Source organism: Triticum dicoccoides, chromosome 7B, assembly GCF_002162155.2.
Source record: "Triticum dicoccoides isolate Atlit2015 ecotype Zavitan chromosome 7B, WEW_v2.0, whole genome shotgun sequence".
Lineage (NCBI taxonomy): Eukaryota > Viridiplantae > Streptophyta > Magnoliopsida > Poales > Poaceae > Triticum > Triticum dicoccoides.
Window position 1 is genome coordinate 733,918,907 of NC_041393.1, and position 18,085 is coordinate 733,936,991.

At 44.2% G+C, this 18,085-nt stretch overlaps 2 protein-coding genes across 2 annotated transcripts; both read left to right on the forward strand.

The window, feature by feature from the left end:
• Positions 1 to 876: 876 nt before the first annotated feature.
• Positions 877 to 2,013, forward strand: LOC119340473 (glyoxylate/hydroxypyruvate reductase HPR3-like). Its single transcript, XM_037612398.1, has one exon. The coding sequence runs from the start codon at positions 877 to 879 to the stop codon at positions 1,885 to 1,887; it is 1,011 nt and encodes a 336-aa protein (XP_037468295.1). The 3' UTR covers positions 1,888 to 2,013.
• A 2,826-nt stretch (positions 2,014 to 4,839) lies between these two features.
• Positions 4,840 to 18,072, forward strand: LOC119339590 (3beta-hydroxysteroid-dehydrogenase/decarboxylase-like). Its single transcript, XM_037611588.1, has 9 exons — positions 4,840 to 4,926; positions 9,015 to 9,159; positions 15,313 to 15,402; positions 15,486 to 15,619; positions 15,824 to 15,982; positions 16,907 to 17,029; positions 17,101 to 17,180; positions 17,651 to 17,858; positions 17,941 to 18,072. The coding sequence occupies exons 1-9, from the start codon at positions 4,840 to 4,842 to the stop codon at positions 18,007 to 18,009; spliced, it is 1,095 nt and encodes a 364-aa protein (XP_037467485.1). The 3' UTR covers positions 18,010 to 18,072.
• Positions 18,073 to 18,085: the final 13 nt, after the last annotated feature.

Here is an 18,085-nt window from a genome sequence, read left to right on the forward strand (position 1 = left end):
GATGACATGCAATTCATGTTTTATGCATCAACTAAAATTAAGAATCGCTTACTTACTAACATTTGTTGCCCATTGTTTTCCATTGCTCTTATGATTTTTCTTCTCGCTCCAAGGCTCTTCCTTGTGATATTATATACTTATGATTTATATACTATTGCATCTCTTTGTTTTGACCTCTACACCACAACATCATCTAATTGACAAAAAAATACCATGCCAATTAATTAGTACTACCCCAACTACCACCATTTCCCTCTCATTAGAATGCACTGTAAACGTCGTGAAATGCGAGAAGCCATATCCACACTTTTGAGTCCTTCTATCATGCCAAATACTACACGCGTTCATACATTTGAGTCTTTAACCATACTAAATAGGACACACACGTATTTTTTTAGTAGGTTTATCACACGCAATGGAAGGGCTTCATCTTTAGTGTGTTGAAAGTGCAAATTAACTATTTTTAAATGGTGCAAAGTGGAACAATCTCTTAACTTAAACATGCATGAAAACAAAATGACAGCATGTGATAAAGACACGGTTCAAACTAAAATTTAGTCCCTACACAAAGTAAAGTCACACATATGGTTACGTTCGGCTTATAGATCATGAACTAAAATACGAGTAACACATGCATGATACTATTCATCCTTATAGATCATGAATTTGTCTTTTTATACAGATCGTATTTCAACGTATTTCATCATGAAATTTTACACACATATGGTTACGTTCTTACATACACACATATTTTTCAGATTTTTTTGAAACATAAAAGTTTAAATTTGAATTTTTCAATAATAAAGGCCTCCAAAACGCCATTCTCCTCGCATCCAACATATACAAGCTAGGGACAGCATGGACGGCTTCCCCGCCATGGCACCCACAGTCCGCAAACCAGCGTCCCACCCGGCCGTCCTCGTCCTCCGCCGGCTGGACGCGCCGTTTGCCGCTGCGCTGCGCGAGCACTTCCTCCTCCTGGACTTCCACGCGTCCGGCGAGCCCCTCCCGGCTTTTCTAGCCGCGGCAGCGGCAGCCCCCGAGCCCCCGCGCGCCGTGCTGGTGGTGGGCGGCGGAGCCATACGCGTGGACGCCCGGTTCCTCGACGCCGTCCCGTCCGTCCGGTGCGTGGTCACCACGGGCACCGGCGTCGACCACATCGACCTGGCGGAGTGCGCGCGCCGTGGCGTGCCCGTCGCCAACGCCGGGAAGGTCTACTCCACCGACGTGGCGGACCACGCCGTGGGCCTGCTGCTCGACGTGCAGCGGCGCGTGTCGGCGGCGGAGCGGTACGTCCGGCGCGGGTCCTGGCCGACCCAGGGCGACTACCGGCCACTCGGGTCCAAGCTCGGCGGCAAGCGCGTCGGCATCATCGGCCTGGGCAACATCGGCTCGCTCGTCGCGAGGAGGCTCGAAGCCTTCGGCTGCGTCATCCTGTACACCTCGAGGCGGCGCAAGCAGGATGGCGCAGCCCGCCGCTACACCTACTTCCCGGACGTCCGAGACCTCGCGGCCGCCTCCGACGTGCTCGTGGTTGCCTGCGCGCTGAACGAGGAGACGAGGCGCGTCGTGGGCAGGGAGGTGCTGGATGCCCTGGGGAAGGACGGCGTGCTCGTCAACGTCGGCCGAGGGGCGAACGTCGACGAGGCGGCGCTGGTGGCGGCGCTCAAGGAGGGGAGGATCGCCGGCGCCGGCCTCGACGTCTTCGAGGACGAACCCAAGGTGCCGGCGGAGCTCCTGTGCATGGACAACGTGGTGCTGACCCCTCACGCGGCGGTTCTGACGCAGGAGTCCAGGTCGGACCTGCGCGCGCAGACCGTCGGCAACCTCCAGGCCTTCTTCTCCGGCCAGCCATTGCTCACTCCCGTGCCCTGCCATCGTGCCTGATGTTTTCATAGCTTGCAAATTTTCATAACCAGATGACATTCGTGGAAAACATGGCCAAAAAAACAAAATCGATGATCCAAAATGTTATTTTCAAGCCCAATTTGGAGCTTCAGTTTTTCTTTTGCCACTTTTTCCGTCAATGTCATTTCGTGTAGCTGTGTCTGTGGTGCTTGTTGTGGGTTCTGCTCAGCTTGAGGTGCTGGTGGCAGCTGCAGGCGACGGGTGGATGGGTTCTGCTCAGCTTGTTGTAGTTGTACGACATGGATAACGGACGTCACGCGTAGCCCGTCTTGGTGGATGTCTGTGATGGTGCATGACGGCTGCAAGGTGTAGATCAATCCATGGCGTGGATAAAGAGACAACGTCACGTTGTCTCTACCCCTGGGCCGATGGACCTGGGTAGGGCTCTCTCTGATGAGGTGGCAGTCAACTGTGGCGTGCTCCACCGCCAGTGCTGGTTCGTGTAGGACTAAAGTGGCACCCTTGTTGCGGATTATTGTGATCACCGAAAGGTCTTTGCTGATGGTTCCTCCCTCCAGATGCAAGCAGAAGGCTCCTTTTATGGATTTTGGTGACTCTCACTCCAGTTAGTTTGCCTTCGGAGGTGAATTCAATCTATGAATGATGGCTTGACGCGGAGGGAATAGTTGGCCTAGTCCAACACATGTAGCTGCTGGGATCGCAAAAAGTGGTGGTGACGACACATGTTGACTTCGAGTGGTGCTTCTCGGGTACCTGGTTTCGAGCTCCGGCCCGCTCGTTCCCACATGATTCGTGCAGTTGGAATACATAGAGCCTGTATAATCAATTCCATCCCATCATACACAAGTTGTATAGCATACGTATTACCTCTGACCACGCCAGTAGGTGGCCCACAAGGCAACCTTATGCAATGAAATGAGACGCGCAATGAGTATATGTCAGCCCCAACAACTATCTCCATCTCGCTGCCCGGCCCTCAGTCTTTTTAAACGTCCGGCTTGTTTGTTTGTTTTACTCAACTATTCTTCTCCGTGCTCACTCTCCATTCCGATCTTTCAAAAAAAGAATTCCATACCTCGCAGTTTCACCATAGTTCACAACCATGTGTTCATCCATGTCCCAGTGCAACTCCACACCACCGCCATCCCACGCCACCGTCAACCAGTTGGCTACGGTACTCCCTCTCATTGGTTGCCCTAAAGCAACGTGGGCTACGTGATTTTGTTTGTCACAGGCACAGAACAAAACCCAGACAGGTTTTTACAGGTGCGAACGCCATGGTGTAAGTTCGTCAAAAACCTTTCCATCTGTCATCTGCACTCCGGGCTAATAATTTTTGTGTTTGCATCACGTTGGAAGAAGCTTCTGGAAGTGGGAGAGCAAGTACATACAGTACTTCAGTGCGTGATAGGGTCACCTGATTTCGCACTCGGTCTATCGCCACACCTCACTTCTCGGACAGAATCAAGCATGGCGGTTCAAAATTTTCATCCTCAACCTCCTCAACCTGTTGGCCATTGCCTTGCTTCACTTCCACAAGTTCTGAAGATTATTCCGTCGGTGAAGAGAGTGTCCCCAAAGTCAGCAGGTGCCAATAATCTGTCAGTCGTAGCTGTCCAGCAATTCCATATCTAGTTTTTTATTCGTGCGCCATGGACTGCATGTATCTTTTTTTTAGGGAAAGACTCAACTTTATTTAATCAAAAAACGTCTGGGATCTCCGCCACTACTACATGCAAAATGCACTTCGGCCGGGATTGAAACCACACCTTGCATAGTTCTTTACCAACACCCTCCTTAGCCATAATGGGAGCAGCAGTATTTGCTGCTCTTCTAACCCTCCAGACCCTATGATCAGAAAAACTCTTGAGCAAAGCCTTTATTTCTTCTACAGGTGGTCCAGATGCCGAGAGATTTTTGCCTGATGTGTTGAGCATGCTCGCCACACCCTTACTGTCCAGCTCAAGCTCCACCTTCTCCATGCTCAGTTCTGCTGCAAGTTGCATCGCCCTTCGACATGCCCGCATCTCCAAGAGCTCCGGGTCAGTCGGTCAGACGTAGATGGAAAGAGATGGCACGATGCGGCTCTGAACACTCCCGGGTGATCGCGCAGCATGACTCCACCTCCACCTTTGTCTCCCATCCTGGACGTAGCTCCATCTGTGTTGGCCTTGAGCCACCCTTCAGCCGGCGGGAGCCAGCGCTCCACCGGAGTCGGCGGTCTGGACGTTTTCTCCCTCTGTACCTACACTGCTCGCCACTCCTGCATGTAGTTGATAACTGAAGCAGCAACAACATTAGGTGCAGCAATGCGCTTTCCTTCTCTTGTTTCATTTCTCGCAAGCCACGGCCCATACAAGCTCTGTACCATCACCTCGCGCTCCTCTTGAGAGGCCTCCGCCATCCACTCCACCATCCAGCTTTGCAACGCACTCTGGGAGTTGATAGTCGCCGGCGGGATCGCCACCGGAACTCCCATTTCTGAGCATCACATCTTCCTCCCTTCCACATGCAGGGCAGAAAACGCCTGCCTTGATCCTGGGTCTATGTAGTTCGCTTCCAACTGCGAGCCCGTTCCGCATAAGACGCCATGCATGAATTTTTGCTTTTCCTGGCGCACAAGTGTCCCACAACGCCAGCCAACCCTTGTGTTGCATGACCGATGAGGAAGGACCTGGTTGTCCAATCTACGCTCTTTTCATGGCCATTCCTAGGTGATACGCATACCTGATAGTAAACACCCCGTTTTTACAGAAGTTCCATGCAAGATAATCTTCCATTTTAGGCCCTCCAATGCTTATTTGCATGACTTCCTCGGCCTCATCCTCCGAAAACATTTGTTGGACCTTGGTGTTGTCCCATCCTGTGCCATGCGTATTCAACAAGTCGCTTACTTTTGTCACCCCGGCCCACGGGTATATACACCTCGCCTAGTGGCTTGAGGCTGCCCCTTCTGGGAATCCAACTGTCATGGTGGATGTTGATTTGCTTCCATCACCAATCCTCCAGATTATTCCTTCTCTTAACAGATCCCTTCCATGGATGATGCTCCTAAAGGTAAATGAGGCACCACTAGGACACGGTGCACTCATAATAGACCCTTCAGAGAAATATCTTGCCTTGAGGACTCGTGCACATAGTGACGTTGGAACTTGGAGAATTCTCCAAGCTTGCTTATCAAGTAGTGCTTGATTAAACACCTCAAAGTTACGAAACCCCATTCCTACTTCTCGCTTAGCGGTGCACATCTTATCCCATGCAATCCAGTGTACCTTTCTGTCACCATTTGTTGCACTCCACCAAAAGTTCGAAGAGATCGAAGTCAGGTTCCGGCATGTTTTTTTTGGGAGTTGAAAACAACTCAAGGTATACGTCGGGGTAGACTGAAGGCTAGATTTGGCAAGTACATCTCTAGCAGCCTTTGAAAGTCCTTGGCCCTTCCGTCTTGTCACTTTGCCCTTTGATGCTTCTTTCACATTTTTAAACGTCCCATCTTTTGATCTACCCACCATAGTGGGCAGGCCAAGATAGCGCTCACTCAAAGCTTCCGAATTGACACCGATGGTAGCCTTCGGGCTATTTTTTTTCCTCATTCACACAACCCTTACCAAAGAATATAGATTACTTGTCTAGATTTACCTTTTGTCCATAAGCTTCCTCATATACATTAAGAATGTTTTTGAGCACCTGAAGATTACTCTGCGAAGCCTCCAGAAACACCACACTATCGTCTGCAAACAAAAGGTGGGTAACATTGGGCCCAGTGCTCCCAAATGATACACCCTTTAACTCATTTACTCTTTGTGCATTCTTTAGTAAGGCAGAAAAACCCTCCACACAGAAAAGAAACAGGTAGGGGGACCCTCCCCCTGTCGAAGACCCCTGGAGGGCGTAAAACTCCTAGATTACCCCCCATTCAGTTTGACTGTGAACCTTGCCGAAGTAACACACCTCATAACCATGCGTATCCGCGGGTCAGGGAAACCAAATTTTTTCAGCATCTGCTCCAAGAAAATCCATTCCACCCTATCGTACGCTTTCATCATATTCAACTTCACTGCACAAAACGGCTTTTTTGTCTTCCGTTTTCTGATCGCATGAGCACACACTCATATGCAACAATGACATTATCTGTTATAAGTCTATCAGGCACAAACACGCTTTGTTCCTCTGAAATCATAATTGGAAGTATCTCCTTAATCTGTTCGCTAGTACCTTTGCTGCTATCTTAAACAAGACATTACAGAGGCTGATCGGTTTGAACTGTGAGAGCAGTTCGGGTGAGGTTACCTTTGGGATCATCACTAGGACAGTATCGTTAAAAGACCCCAGCGTTGATACACCCATCGAAAAGTCTCTGACCGCAGTAGAAATGTCTGGCCCGGGGGCTTTGGTCGGTCCCATCTGGAAGAGCACCCGCTCAATCTCTTCATCCCTGAAATCCTCACAGAACCTCACGCCCATCTCTGTTGTGACGCGGGTTTCAATATGCTCCAGCAGCTTATCTGCCCCTGAAGAACCTTCCGAAGAAAACAAGTGTGCGTAGAAGTCTGCGGCAAGTTCCTTCATATCATCATTTACTGTACATCGACTTCCATCTGATCTCCTCAGTGCTCGGACAGTGTATTTCCTTTTCTTATGTGAGGCGCGGTTTTGAAAATACTGAGTATTTTTGTCTCCGCTTTTCACCCAATCCACCCGAGACCTCTGCCGTTGCATTACTTCCTCTCTCGCATAAATCTCATGAAGCTGGGCTTCGATGTCCTTTACTTCCAGTGAAGATCCGGATGAGACATCCCTTTCTTTTGCGCCAGCTAGTTGCGTTTTTTCAGCTTCACTATTTGGCGCCGAACTAAACCAAACACGGTGCGCCCCCACCGCTGCATGTGGACTGATAGTTTATGTAGTTTTTCACATGTAGCCGAGATGTCAGTGCCATCCCGCGCTACTTTACTCCATCCATCATGTACCATTGCCTCATAATTCTCATGCCGCATCCACATCTCCTCAAAATGGAAAGCTCTTCCACCTTTTTGTGCATTGCTTGACTGTGCGTCAACTGCCCTTATTACCAGGGCCTCATGTATCTGCTAGTACATGCTGCCTGCTCACGTATGATGCAAGCAGTCGGGTGGTCTATTAAATTTATCTCCAAGGGTCGTGTGCATGCACCAGCATTACGGCAAGTTTAGTTTAAAACAGATCGGTGATTATCACTCGTAGATAAATGGGTTTTTGTCCCGGTTGGTAAGGCCCTTTAGTCCCGGTTTTTGAACCGGGACTAAAGGGTCGTTACTAATGCCTCTCCCCTTTAGTCCCGGTTCTTAAACGAACCGGGACTAAAGGCCCCGGCCACGTGGAGCTCCACCTTTAGTCACGGTTGGTAACACCAACCGGGATTAAAAGAAATTTTATGATTTTTTTTTTGAAATTATTTTTTATTTTCAAATTTTTGAATTATTTTAACCTCTAATCTCTAATCACCATCCCTCATCACTGCTCAATTTATCCTCTAATCTCTAATAACCCCTCATCATTCCAAATCATCTAACTTCCCGAACGGTCACCCATCCTCCCACTCCCCCAGCCTGAGCACGCTTAACTTCCGGATTCTATTCTCCTTCGTTTCCAAGTCTGCAATTGTTGTTTTCCTAACAATAGTAAGATGTCAATCCTATTAACCTTCAGGAATTTTGCTTGAGCATGAAGTGACACATTTCATTGTTTGAGTTTGAAACTATTATTTTAAAAAACAATAATTATTTAGTAACACTAATATTTCTTGAATAATTAGTTTGACCATTGTTTGACCAGATTTGACCAAAATTCAAAATAACCGAAATAATTATTTAGTAACACTAATATTGTAGATTAATTAGTTTGACCATTGTTTAACCACAGTTTGAAATTTTTTTGATTTTTTCCACTCTAGATCTAAAAAGGCCCGTAACTTTTTTCTCTTAGGTTTTTGAGGATTTTGAAAATGTTTAACAGGGTTCCCCCAATTAAATTTGGAAGTAACTTTTCGAGTAGATGATTTTTTATATAAAAAACTTTTTCATCCGAGTTAGTATGCAAAAGTTATGCCCATTTTTACAAATTCTCGAGAGATTTGCAAATAAAGTCGAAATTCATATTTGCAAATTTTCCCAACAACTAGACCACATATCACATGGGAAACTTATTTTCTTTTATTTTTTTGACATTTTCATCATTTTCTTTTATTTATTTTTTAAACTGAAAAGGCGATCCAGGGGGGGTAGAGTTTGAAAATGGGACCTTTAGTACCGGTTCGTGCCATGAACCGGTACTAATGCCTCAAACCCCATTAGTACCGGTTGGTGGCACGAACCGGGACTAAAGGTCTAACCCTTTAGTCCCGTTTGGTACCACGAACCGGGACTAATGGGCATCGCGCCCATTAGTCCCGGTTCGTGGTACCAAACGGGACTAAAAGGTCCAGACAAACCGCGACAAATGGCCCACGTGGCCCCTGGACGCACGAACCGGGACTAATGCCCCCATTAGTTCCGGTTCTAGACTGAACCGGGACTAATGGGCTAACCCGGGATGGACCAAAGCCCTCTTTTCTACTAGTGTATGTGAACTCTAATTGCAGGTACCCTGCCACTGCAGGGAAATACACCAACCTATAGGGACGACATAAAGATCACGTGCCCCATTCGCCCTAACAGGAATAAATCTCCTACCAACAGCCATTTAATTGATCAGTAGGGCAAATAGGCTGGCCATAGTGAGGGTATCATAGCCGATATCATGCACTCGAAAAATAGCAAACATGATGATATGACAGAGAATTAAAAAAGAAAGAGATATACTATTTTGTGTCATGTATGACCATAAATAAGGTCATCTATGATACTACTCTATGTTACTATGATAGTATCATACACTAGCTAGTATCATATGTATGATACTAGTACTCCCTTCATTTTTGTATACAAGGCCACTATCAAAATTACAATTTGCAACTATACAAGGCCACTAACATTAATCGAGGCAAAATTGATGGCGTTTGCCTCGTCTAGAACCCGAGGACATTAATATCCCTTGCATGCATGCGGGAGTGAGAATGTTAGCTTGCACATGATAGGTCGATCGATCCGATCGACGCATCATGTTAGCTTGCACGCGTGCGGATCACCGACCTCGACCCCGACATCGCCATGGAGCCCACCGAGGATGATGGGCTCCTTGGCGCCGCCCTCCGTGACGGCCGCGCCGCCTACATCTCTGTCGACGTCTGCCAATTGGCCCAGCTCACACAAGGTACTTCTATTATTCTTGGAAAAATATAAACTACTTCCTCCGTTTCAAAATAGATTACTCAACTTTATATTATCTTTATATTAAAATTAGTATAAATTAGGTCATCTATTTTGAAATGGAGGGAATAGTACATAGTGCGCATGAGTGTCGTCCAACGGCATCCCAATGGGTTTTTGATATAGAGAGAATCCATGCATGCATGCATGAATCTTACACATCATACTAACACTATTGTACTAATTGTTTTTTTTAGTTTTTTAAAATGTTTTGTCTCACTAACCGTTAATCTGATTGGTGACCCGTTTTCATCGCTGAGCTCGTCTAGACGAGCCGCTTCAAAACAAGATCCCATATTATCATGTTTTGACAAAAAAAATTGTCACCTCTAGTTGCCAGAATATGTCAACATAGTTGCGAATGCTAATTGTGAACAGTTGCTACACTAATTAAGTATTGTTACCAGATAATAGGTATGTATATTTTTAGATGTTGTAACGTTTATGAAAGGTATGGAGTGTTTGGTAGAAAAAAGTATAGAGTGAATTTCTAAGCGTTAACAATAGGACAAAATAGGCATTAAGCCAGAGAAATACCATCGACCTAGTTTTGTACTAGTGTCTATTGCCGTTCAACAATCTGACAATCAAGTTAATTTAATCTGACAACTAAGTGATAGTAATCCGGCAACTATCTTCCAAAATAAGTTGCCAAAACATGATGATAGGAGATCTAGTTTTTAAGATCTCGTCGCAAGGAAGTTAACGGTGAAAGTGGATCATCAATTGACTTCACGGTTTGAAAGATGAAACTTTTTAAAATTAAAATTTAGAAGAATATTTGTTTTTTTAATACGATACAGAGGCAAGCGCACATATACACGCGCATACACTCACCCCTATGAACGCACACACGCACACTCTATCCCTATGAGCACCTCCGAAAGACTGAGCTGACATATCATCTTGAAATTTACGAAGTCACCATAGGCACCTCGTCGTCGATGGGAACGTCTCCTTCCACTGAATGCGCATCGCTGAAAATCCTAAAATAATCCAGAAATAAATGCGAGCACCATTACTTGAACCCTGGTAGGCTGGAGATATCACAACCCCTCTAACCATCAAACCACAGGTTAGTTGGCAGAAGAGAAAAATATTTGTTGATGTCATATGTTTTGCATGCATGCATGAGAGAGAGAGAGAGGAGGGAAGCTGCCGCATGGGAAATCCTACATGTCGGTGCCGCTAGGTAGTCAAGTCTATTATTCTTTTAGAAAACAATTTTTAGGGTAGGTAACTCCTATTATTTTGTCCGAAAGTATTCCTTCTTTAGTTTTTTTCAACTTCAACTCAACATTTTGTGAATTCATGGCTTCGAAACACAATTGAGTTCCAATAATATTTTTGCCCCCTTATAAAAAATTACCAAATGTACACGCGGTAGTTTCTTTTTTCTTTGGCCTTTGCATCATTTCGATGCACACAACAATTCTTATCTATACCTAATAATAAAGGATGGTGCCTTTCTCTGATTTTTGGTTCGTCCATCTACTCTAAGTTGCCTACAAAGTTGAAATAAATTATTCATCATGCCACCCATAAGTACAAAAGAAACTCTTTGTTAATTGTTTCTCTTATTTTTTTCGCCAATCATTGAAACTACCCCTAATGTTGAAGTAAATTACCACCCCATCACCCGTAAGTAAAAAAATTCTTCGACAATTGTTTCTTTGAATTTTTCATCTGTCATCAAAACTGCCCCTAAATTTGATGTAAATTACCCACTTCGCCACCGTAAAATTGAAAAAAATGAGTGTTCCTCCAAACTATTCGTATGCCATAGGGCCCTCCTGTTTTCATCCATCATGAGGCTGCCTTTTTCTTTTCCTTCTCATACACGCATTGATGATGTACTCAAAAAGATGCACGCATCAAGGATCAAGTCCAACATTGATCCATTGTGAGCATGTTAGAATGCATGTGTCTTACGTCAACATTCGAGCCGGTTGATGCACAAATATTCAAATACGTGTATATACATGTAGTGTGAATATTTGGAACTTAATTTTAAGACCACGATTTTATTGTCCCGTTGCAGCTCACAGCCCTTTTTGCTAGGTATTATTAAGCAGAGTTAAGACCAAAGACAACCACTGACAAACATTTACAAGATACGAAATAGTAAACACATATGACGGAGTCTAATTCTTCCACAACAACGCATTCAAGAAGGGATAAACGACCCGGTGTTATTGCCATCACGTCGGTCCAGAGACATGTTGTACAGGGATTTTCATCCTGAATACCAAGATCAGTCAGTGAAAACCAATACAACATCAAGTAAATGATTGTTTCATCAAGATAATACTACAAGTTATTTGCTTCTGAGCCCGACCAATAAAGGCAAGAACAGAAGTTTTCATTCCGGAGATGAAGCGACATTTCAATAAGCATCTTGATGAAGGGTCATTCGATAGTCACCTTCGCTAGTGCTCCATGCGAGGGTCAAAAGCCACTAGAAAATTGGTGGGGTCATCTTCCCTCCCTAAACCACTGCCACGACCGTTAGGTGCACACACATCTATCAGCGTGAAACTCGTTGTTGCCACTCCACACCACCGCGAGTCACACTGCAGCATCCAAACAGTCGGAGACGGTGCCCCGATGCTAGAAGCCGGTGGGGAACCGCCGGCATGCCCCATGCCCATCAGCACTAGACTCTGCCGATGGCGCCTTGAGCCTCCTTGTGTAATGATCAGTGCCCTCGCACCGGATGATAATCCCCTTTGCGCCGTTAGTGAGTGTGACATGCGACCACCACCGCCGTGCCTACAAATGCATTGGCGGGCCCGCATATGCACTATTTGCACCTATTGATCATTGAGGACGCCCCCTCCCGCAATGACCAGTGGAGGCCGCCGCCGCCATGACTATTTGCTTCTCCCTCGTGGATGATATTGTGTGTGTCGTCGTTGATGCAAACGTAGGCACCACGAGACGCTCCCGGATTAATTCCCGGTGGTCCAGGGCACCAATCCATCCACCCTTGCAGTCCCAATGGTGAAAAACTAGATCGCGAGTTTATTGTGGTGAAGTATCGTGAGGAGGGCCCCTTTTATCAGCCGCCAACGCCACCCAGTGGCGATGAGGTAGAGCTCATGGATAGCGATCGCGCCATCACTGCTCCCCATTGTGTGCTTCCAAACTATTCACGGCTCTGCTGACTTGACTATGCTTGTGGAGCGCGAATGGCAGCGAGTGACCAGACGGCCTGACACACGTAACTCCACACACTCCTGTACCTGCTGAGGAGAGAGGCCGACAAGGCCTCCGGATGCTCACGGGCTGCCTGGAGCCATGACCCCTGGACCTTTCTAACCCTGCAACATCTTATGGCGAGGCGCACCCTGCAGGCCATCCGCCGGCCGCAGCCGCCATGGTAGAAGGTTGAGTCGTAGATGTGAAATCGCCTCCTCATGAAAAATAGATATGGAGGCTTCTTCGGGCGTGCGATCTCTTCACACTGGTAGCTTTCTACAGTTATAACAAGTTAGTTATGTTTTAAAAAGAGAAGCAAAAAAGAAAGAAAAATAGCTAAGAAATGTTATAAACATATGTGAATCTATCCAATTCCTTGTTTAGGTAGCATAGAAAATTATTAAATGTGATCTAGGTCATGTGGTCTTCTCCACCCTAGGACAAAGAGTCTATCCAGCGGGATAGACAATCTTGATTCCTTGTTCTATCTCTGTTCTTGACTAGAAGAAGATCTTGATGCTTAAGTTTTGACCACAAGAGTTACAGTATACTAGAAGATACCCCGCACGTTGCTCGTGATTGAAGTTTTAGAAGTCAGCAAAATGAAAATAAAAAACTAGAAGATAATTATGATGGCTTTTTACATGGGAAACACATACCTATTTGAGGCCCCTCACCAACAATGTGTGTTTATTTACTCCTTTCTTGTTGCCTACCTTTGTTTTGCTAATCTGGTTCGTCCAATCTTGGGTGATATTCTGCATTTGTTGGGATATACACATGTGTGTCTTCTCCTTTACCTAACCTCTCATTGTTGTAAGACTAATTAACAACATAAAAAACTATATTGATGATTAGTTATGGCTTGAACAGGGCATTTAGTACGTAAGATGACATTGATGATAAAGAGGACATAAAAGGAAACTATAATTCAAAACATAGGACATAATATGATTGAATTAATGATGTCTGCAAGTACAATTTGGCTTAGAAGCCAATTAGTATCGCAGGTTTGTGCATACCTATGTCCAAAAGCTCGGAGAACAGGACAATCTTAGGACTCAAGCACGAAGAACGAAAGAGGCTCACTTGGCATAAATTTGATATAGCTCTATTTTGAAGGCTACATACTAACTTCCCACGTATTAAACATATTGACAATGAGAAATGACATCTCTAAGGTTTTCTGAACTTAACAGGTATGTTACAGAAATCGTGCTACCAAAATATTGTTTTATTTTGTTACATGATCCGCAATACTCTTTAAATCATATTCAAATGTAAATCACTAAAAAAATTGATATGTAGAAATGCCACGATAAAATGTGATTATCCTTAATTAAATACATCATAAAGATTACATTGGTTCATCTCACTTGCAACCTGCTTGCATTATCATCGAATACCTTTTTGACATGACAAAACAAATATTTGCAGAATCAACATGAGAATAGAGGGTTATTTTTAGCCGACTAATGTGGCCCTGAGATGTTGGTATTGTTGCTCAAATGGAAACAAGTCATAGTAAGAAAGGTAAAAGAATAATCAGTGTCCAAAAATCCATAATCATCAATCTAAATAAAGTGCAGCCGCGTCAACCGTCCAATCAAATATATATCCAATGAAAAGAGAATTTATTGTGTGATAGAGGCCTGCCTATGATGCAGATGAACGACTGAATCTTGTGTAAGGGACAACGTCCCCAAAGGTCAGGAAATGAAAGGGGAAGCCGAGTGGCAAAATATAAGAATCTCTCCTTTCCATAGCTTGCACCAATGTTTGCCAGTTAGAGATGAAGTTTGGTTCGTGAACTCACATTACAGCCCCACTGGAAGCCTAGCTAGCCTGTAATGGTGAATCTGCAAAAGACAAAAAATGCATGATGATCTTCTCCTTTCCAATGCATGAATACTCCAATGCCTCCTGCAATGACCTGCGGAATGTTCCGGGAAGCCTTCACGGCCGCATCAGAGTACAAAAATTGGTCCCTTGTCAACTCTATTCCGGTCGAAGAGTGATTTTCCTATTACTTGTTTACAGTCATCAATGTACTAATACTAATTGCCTACTGAAAAACAAAATGCTAAGTAGGAGGAAGGAAGGTTGAGGTTGGAGCCAGTACCATTGCATTTTTCGTGGAAACAACGATGAGGTTTTCTTCACACCTGCCTCTGCTGCATTCCGATCGATCACAGATAGCGCAAGTTGGAAGACCAAGCGGCCGTTGATGTGAAAGAACGCATGCTCGTCGGCTTCCACGGCAAGGCCCTCGCGATAGCGGACAAGGTGGAGATGCCACCCATGGCGCTCGGTGAGGTGTTGTTGAAGTCTCCGGCGTTGTGTAAGGAATAGATACAGCCACAACAGCGGACTGGGGCGTAAGCAAGGCTCATACCAGCAGGCGCGCACGTCCTCCTTGCCGTGTAGCTGCAGGACAGCAGGAACGTCGTCGAAGCCATCGGCTCTGTGGCAGCGATGACAGGTCAGATCCGCTATAGCACGACGCCACAAAAGACAGTCAGAAACAGTATAGTTTGAGATTAAGAGAAATCAGGGGAAAGAATATTGAGGCTCCATTGAACCAACTCAGCTATGGAATAGGAGACAATCCGTGCCGAACAACCCAGATGAAGAGGCTGTAGTAAGTAGCAACTACTGTAAGTGCGTGAAGTGGAGGAGAGATGTGAAATGCCGAGAGGCAAATCGCTGCATGTATGTGAAGTGGAGGAGGCAAATCGGGAAGGGAGGGCAACACGTCTAAATGTCAATCAAAATTTGTTAAAAATAATAATTGCTGATGTGGCAAATTGCCGAGGTGCATAGGTTGCATGTAAAAAAAAAACATAGTGGGGATGAACTATTTAGGTATTATAGATTCGTGTCTTGTGCACTGCAGCTCTGGAAGGGGTAGATACTGTTTTCCACACTGCTACCGCGGATCAGATCAAGAACAACTCCCAACTCCATTACAAGGTCAACGTCAAGGGTACGCCAGTTTAATTAATCTTTTGAACACTAGGCAGCTGGTAGATTCAAGTTAATTCATTTTTCCTGTTATCTCGAGCATAGGGACAAAGAATGTCATCGAGGCTTGTAACACATGCAAGGTTAAGACACTCATATACACTAGTTCCAGTGGAGTTGTATTCGATGGAGTTCATGGCCTCTTTGGTGCAGATGAATCAACACCATATCCAGATAAGGTTTCCCCACATAATTGAGTAAATCAATTTAATTTAGTTGATTGCTTGTCACTCCGTCCACTATTGCATCTTTAACTAGTGTTATAGTTTATATCACTAATTCTAGTTTTTAATTAGCTTCTCAATAGCATATTTTCCTTCCTTCTTCTCTTTATACAAATGGCGCAGTACGTATGGCTAACCTTGCGGTTTTCTTGTTATCAGTTTCCTGATGCATACACACAAACCAAGGCAGAAGCCGAAAAGCTGGTGATGGGAGCCAATGGAATAGATGAGCTTCTCACTTGTTGTATACATCCTGGCTCCATCTTTGGCCCTGGTGGCACAATAGTGTCAACTTTAGTTTCTTACGGAGGAATGATGGTAAGTACATCTATATTGCACATAACATGATAAAATCACCAAAACATAGTTCTCAACTAAATATTTTCAGTAATCTAGGTTATCTACCTCTCTTAATATATAGAAAGTTAATTTGGATAAGTTTGCAACATGCAATGCTTCCTCATGAATATGGTCATAAAAATCATCAACCTCGCACATTGGGGTCGGATGTAGAAGAATCAGCACATACATCATGTTTTTTCCGACAACATGGAATGGAATTAGACTTATTTATATGAACAAAAAGGGGCAGGAAATATTACAAACTTGGGTTAATTCGAGGAAAACTGGTTGAATTAAAACAACTAGCAATCTTCCATGCTAACTAGGCTCCGACCATAACCAAATAAAAATTAGCTGGCCATCAAAATTGACAACCATACATACAAGCTTAGACACACCCCATTCCGTCCTGCTAGTGCTACCAAACGTAGTCATCTTCACCCATTGCAGGAAAACCCCTAAGGATGCACCTCTATGCCCGCTGCAGTGGAACAAGCCATGATTACCAACCCATGTATACTTGGTGGTGAAGACATATCTCAAGGGGTGGTGGATCTGGGCCTCATGACTACTTGGCAATGTCACTACAATGGGTGAAACAACGGAGGGTGCCTCCATTATAGGATACATACTTGTCATGTGATGCTTTTTTCATTTAAAGACTCTCTCTCTCTCTCTCTCACTTATCTCTCTCTCTCACTCGTCTATCTCTCTCCTCTCTCTCTCACTCATCTCTCTCTCACACACATCTCTCTCTCTCTCTCTCTCTCACACACACACACACACGTACACACATGAATATTACCTAAATTCATATAATTTTACAAAAGAGAACTTTATATACAACTGGATTTATTGTACTCTAGTTTGAAGCACATGACCTATTGTTTATTGTTGCAGATCATTCTTGGTGATGGCAAGAATTGTGATGATTTTGTATATGTTGAGAATGTGGTGCATGCTCATATATGTGCCGAGAAAACCCTTTCTACGAAAGACGGTGCAAAGAGAAGTGGAGGCAAAGTATGTACATTTATCGCCGAGAAGGAAAAAAATGTGATTCACCTTATTATTCTCATAACATTTTTTTATAGACCTACTTTATAACTAACATGGAGCCAGTAAATATGTGGGACTTTATTTACATAGTTTTGGAAGAACTTGGATACAAAAGGTGATATTCCATATTCCCTTGTACTGTATCAATTCCGTAGTTCGCATTTTTAACCTCTTTTATCAACAATATATCTAAGTTACTTCAACATGCATGTACAATATTATGCTTCGATGAAACAAAATAAAGTGATTGTTCTATGCCACCAACATCACATGTTCCTACATTTGCACGCACAAACGACTTCTGTATTTATTCAAAACAACTGAGACTAAAGGACATATTATATGTTGTGGATTGGTTGTAGAACATAGTACATGTATACAGCTACATGTAGATGTGGGCTTGCATTTTGTAGAGTAAATAGTCACATTTCTTCATTGTTACCTATAATTATAGTGTATATGTATTAAGCTATCGGGAAACATAATGTTACATTACCAAGATATATTTTCGTTAGGACAATGGTTTACTTCTTCTAATAGGAGTAATAATTGTTCATATAGCTAACTAATGGAACTATTTTGCAGCCGTTTCAGATTAAGAATACCTTTATGTCTTTTGGAGCCGATAACATTTGTGGTAGACTGGAGCTATAATAATATATTCTCGCACTATGGGATGCGTCAACCTGGCATGCTAACATCCACAAGAATTAAGTATGCGACCCTCAATAGAACATTCAAGTGCAACAATGCTGTTGAACAACTTGGTTACAAAGCAATAGTGTCACTCAAGGTTGTTACTTTAAATTTTCTTAATTCAATTTCTATACTTAGTATTTTTTTTTGCTAACACCTTTTATGACCTTCGGTGTTAGGAGGGAGTAAACATGACTACTGAATTCTACAAGCGCTTAAGGGCGCGAGATATGCGCATTTCTATTTGAGAAGGGAGAGGGTGCACAATTCAACAAATGCCAAGCCTTGCACCCAACAATATCTAGATGTATATCCTTCTATGTG

What these genes read in the sequence shown, in the direction of transcription:
- LOC119340473 (XM_037612398.1), top strand. Translation starts at nt 877, where the DNA reads ATGGCACCCACAGTCCGCAAACCAGCGTCCCACCCGGCCGTCCTCGTC.
- LOC119339590 (XM_037611588.1), top strand. Translation starts at nt 4,840, where the DNA reads ATGGTGGATGTTGATTTGCTTCCATCACCAATCCTCCAGATTATTCCT. An exon ending in TTACAAGGTCAACGTCAAGG is followed by an intron (nt 15,403 to 15,485) that starts GTACGCCAGTTT and finishes TCTCGAGCATAG; the next exon opens with GGACAAAGAATGTCATCGAG. An exon ending in CAACACCATATCCAGATAAG is followed by an intron (nt 15,620 to 15,823) that starts GTTTCCCCACAT and finishes TCTTGTTATCAG; the next exon opens with TTTCCTGATGCATACACACA.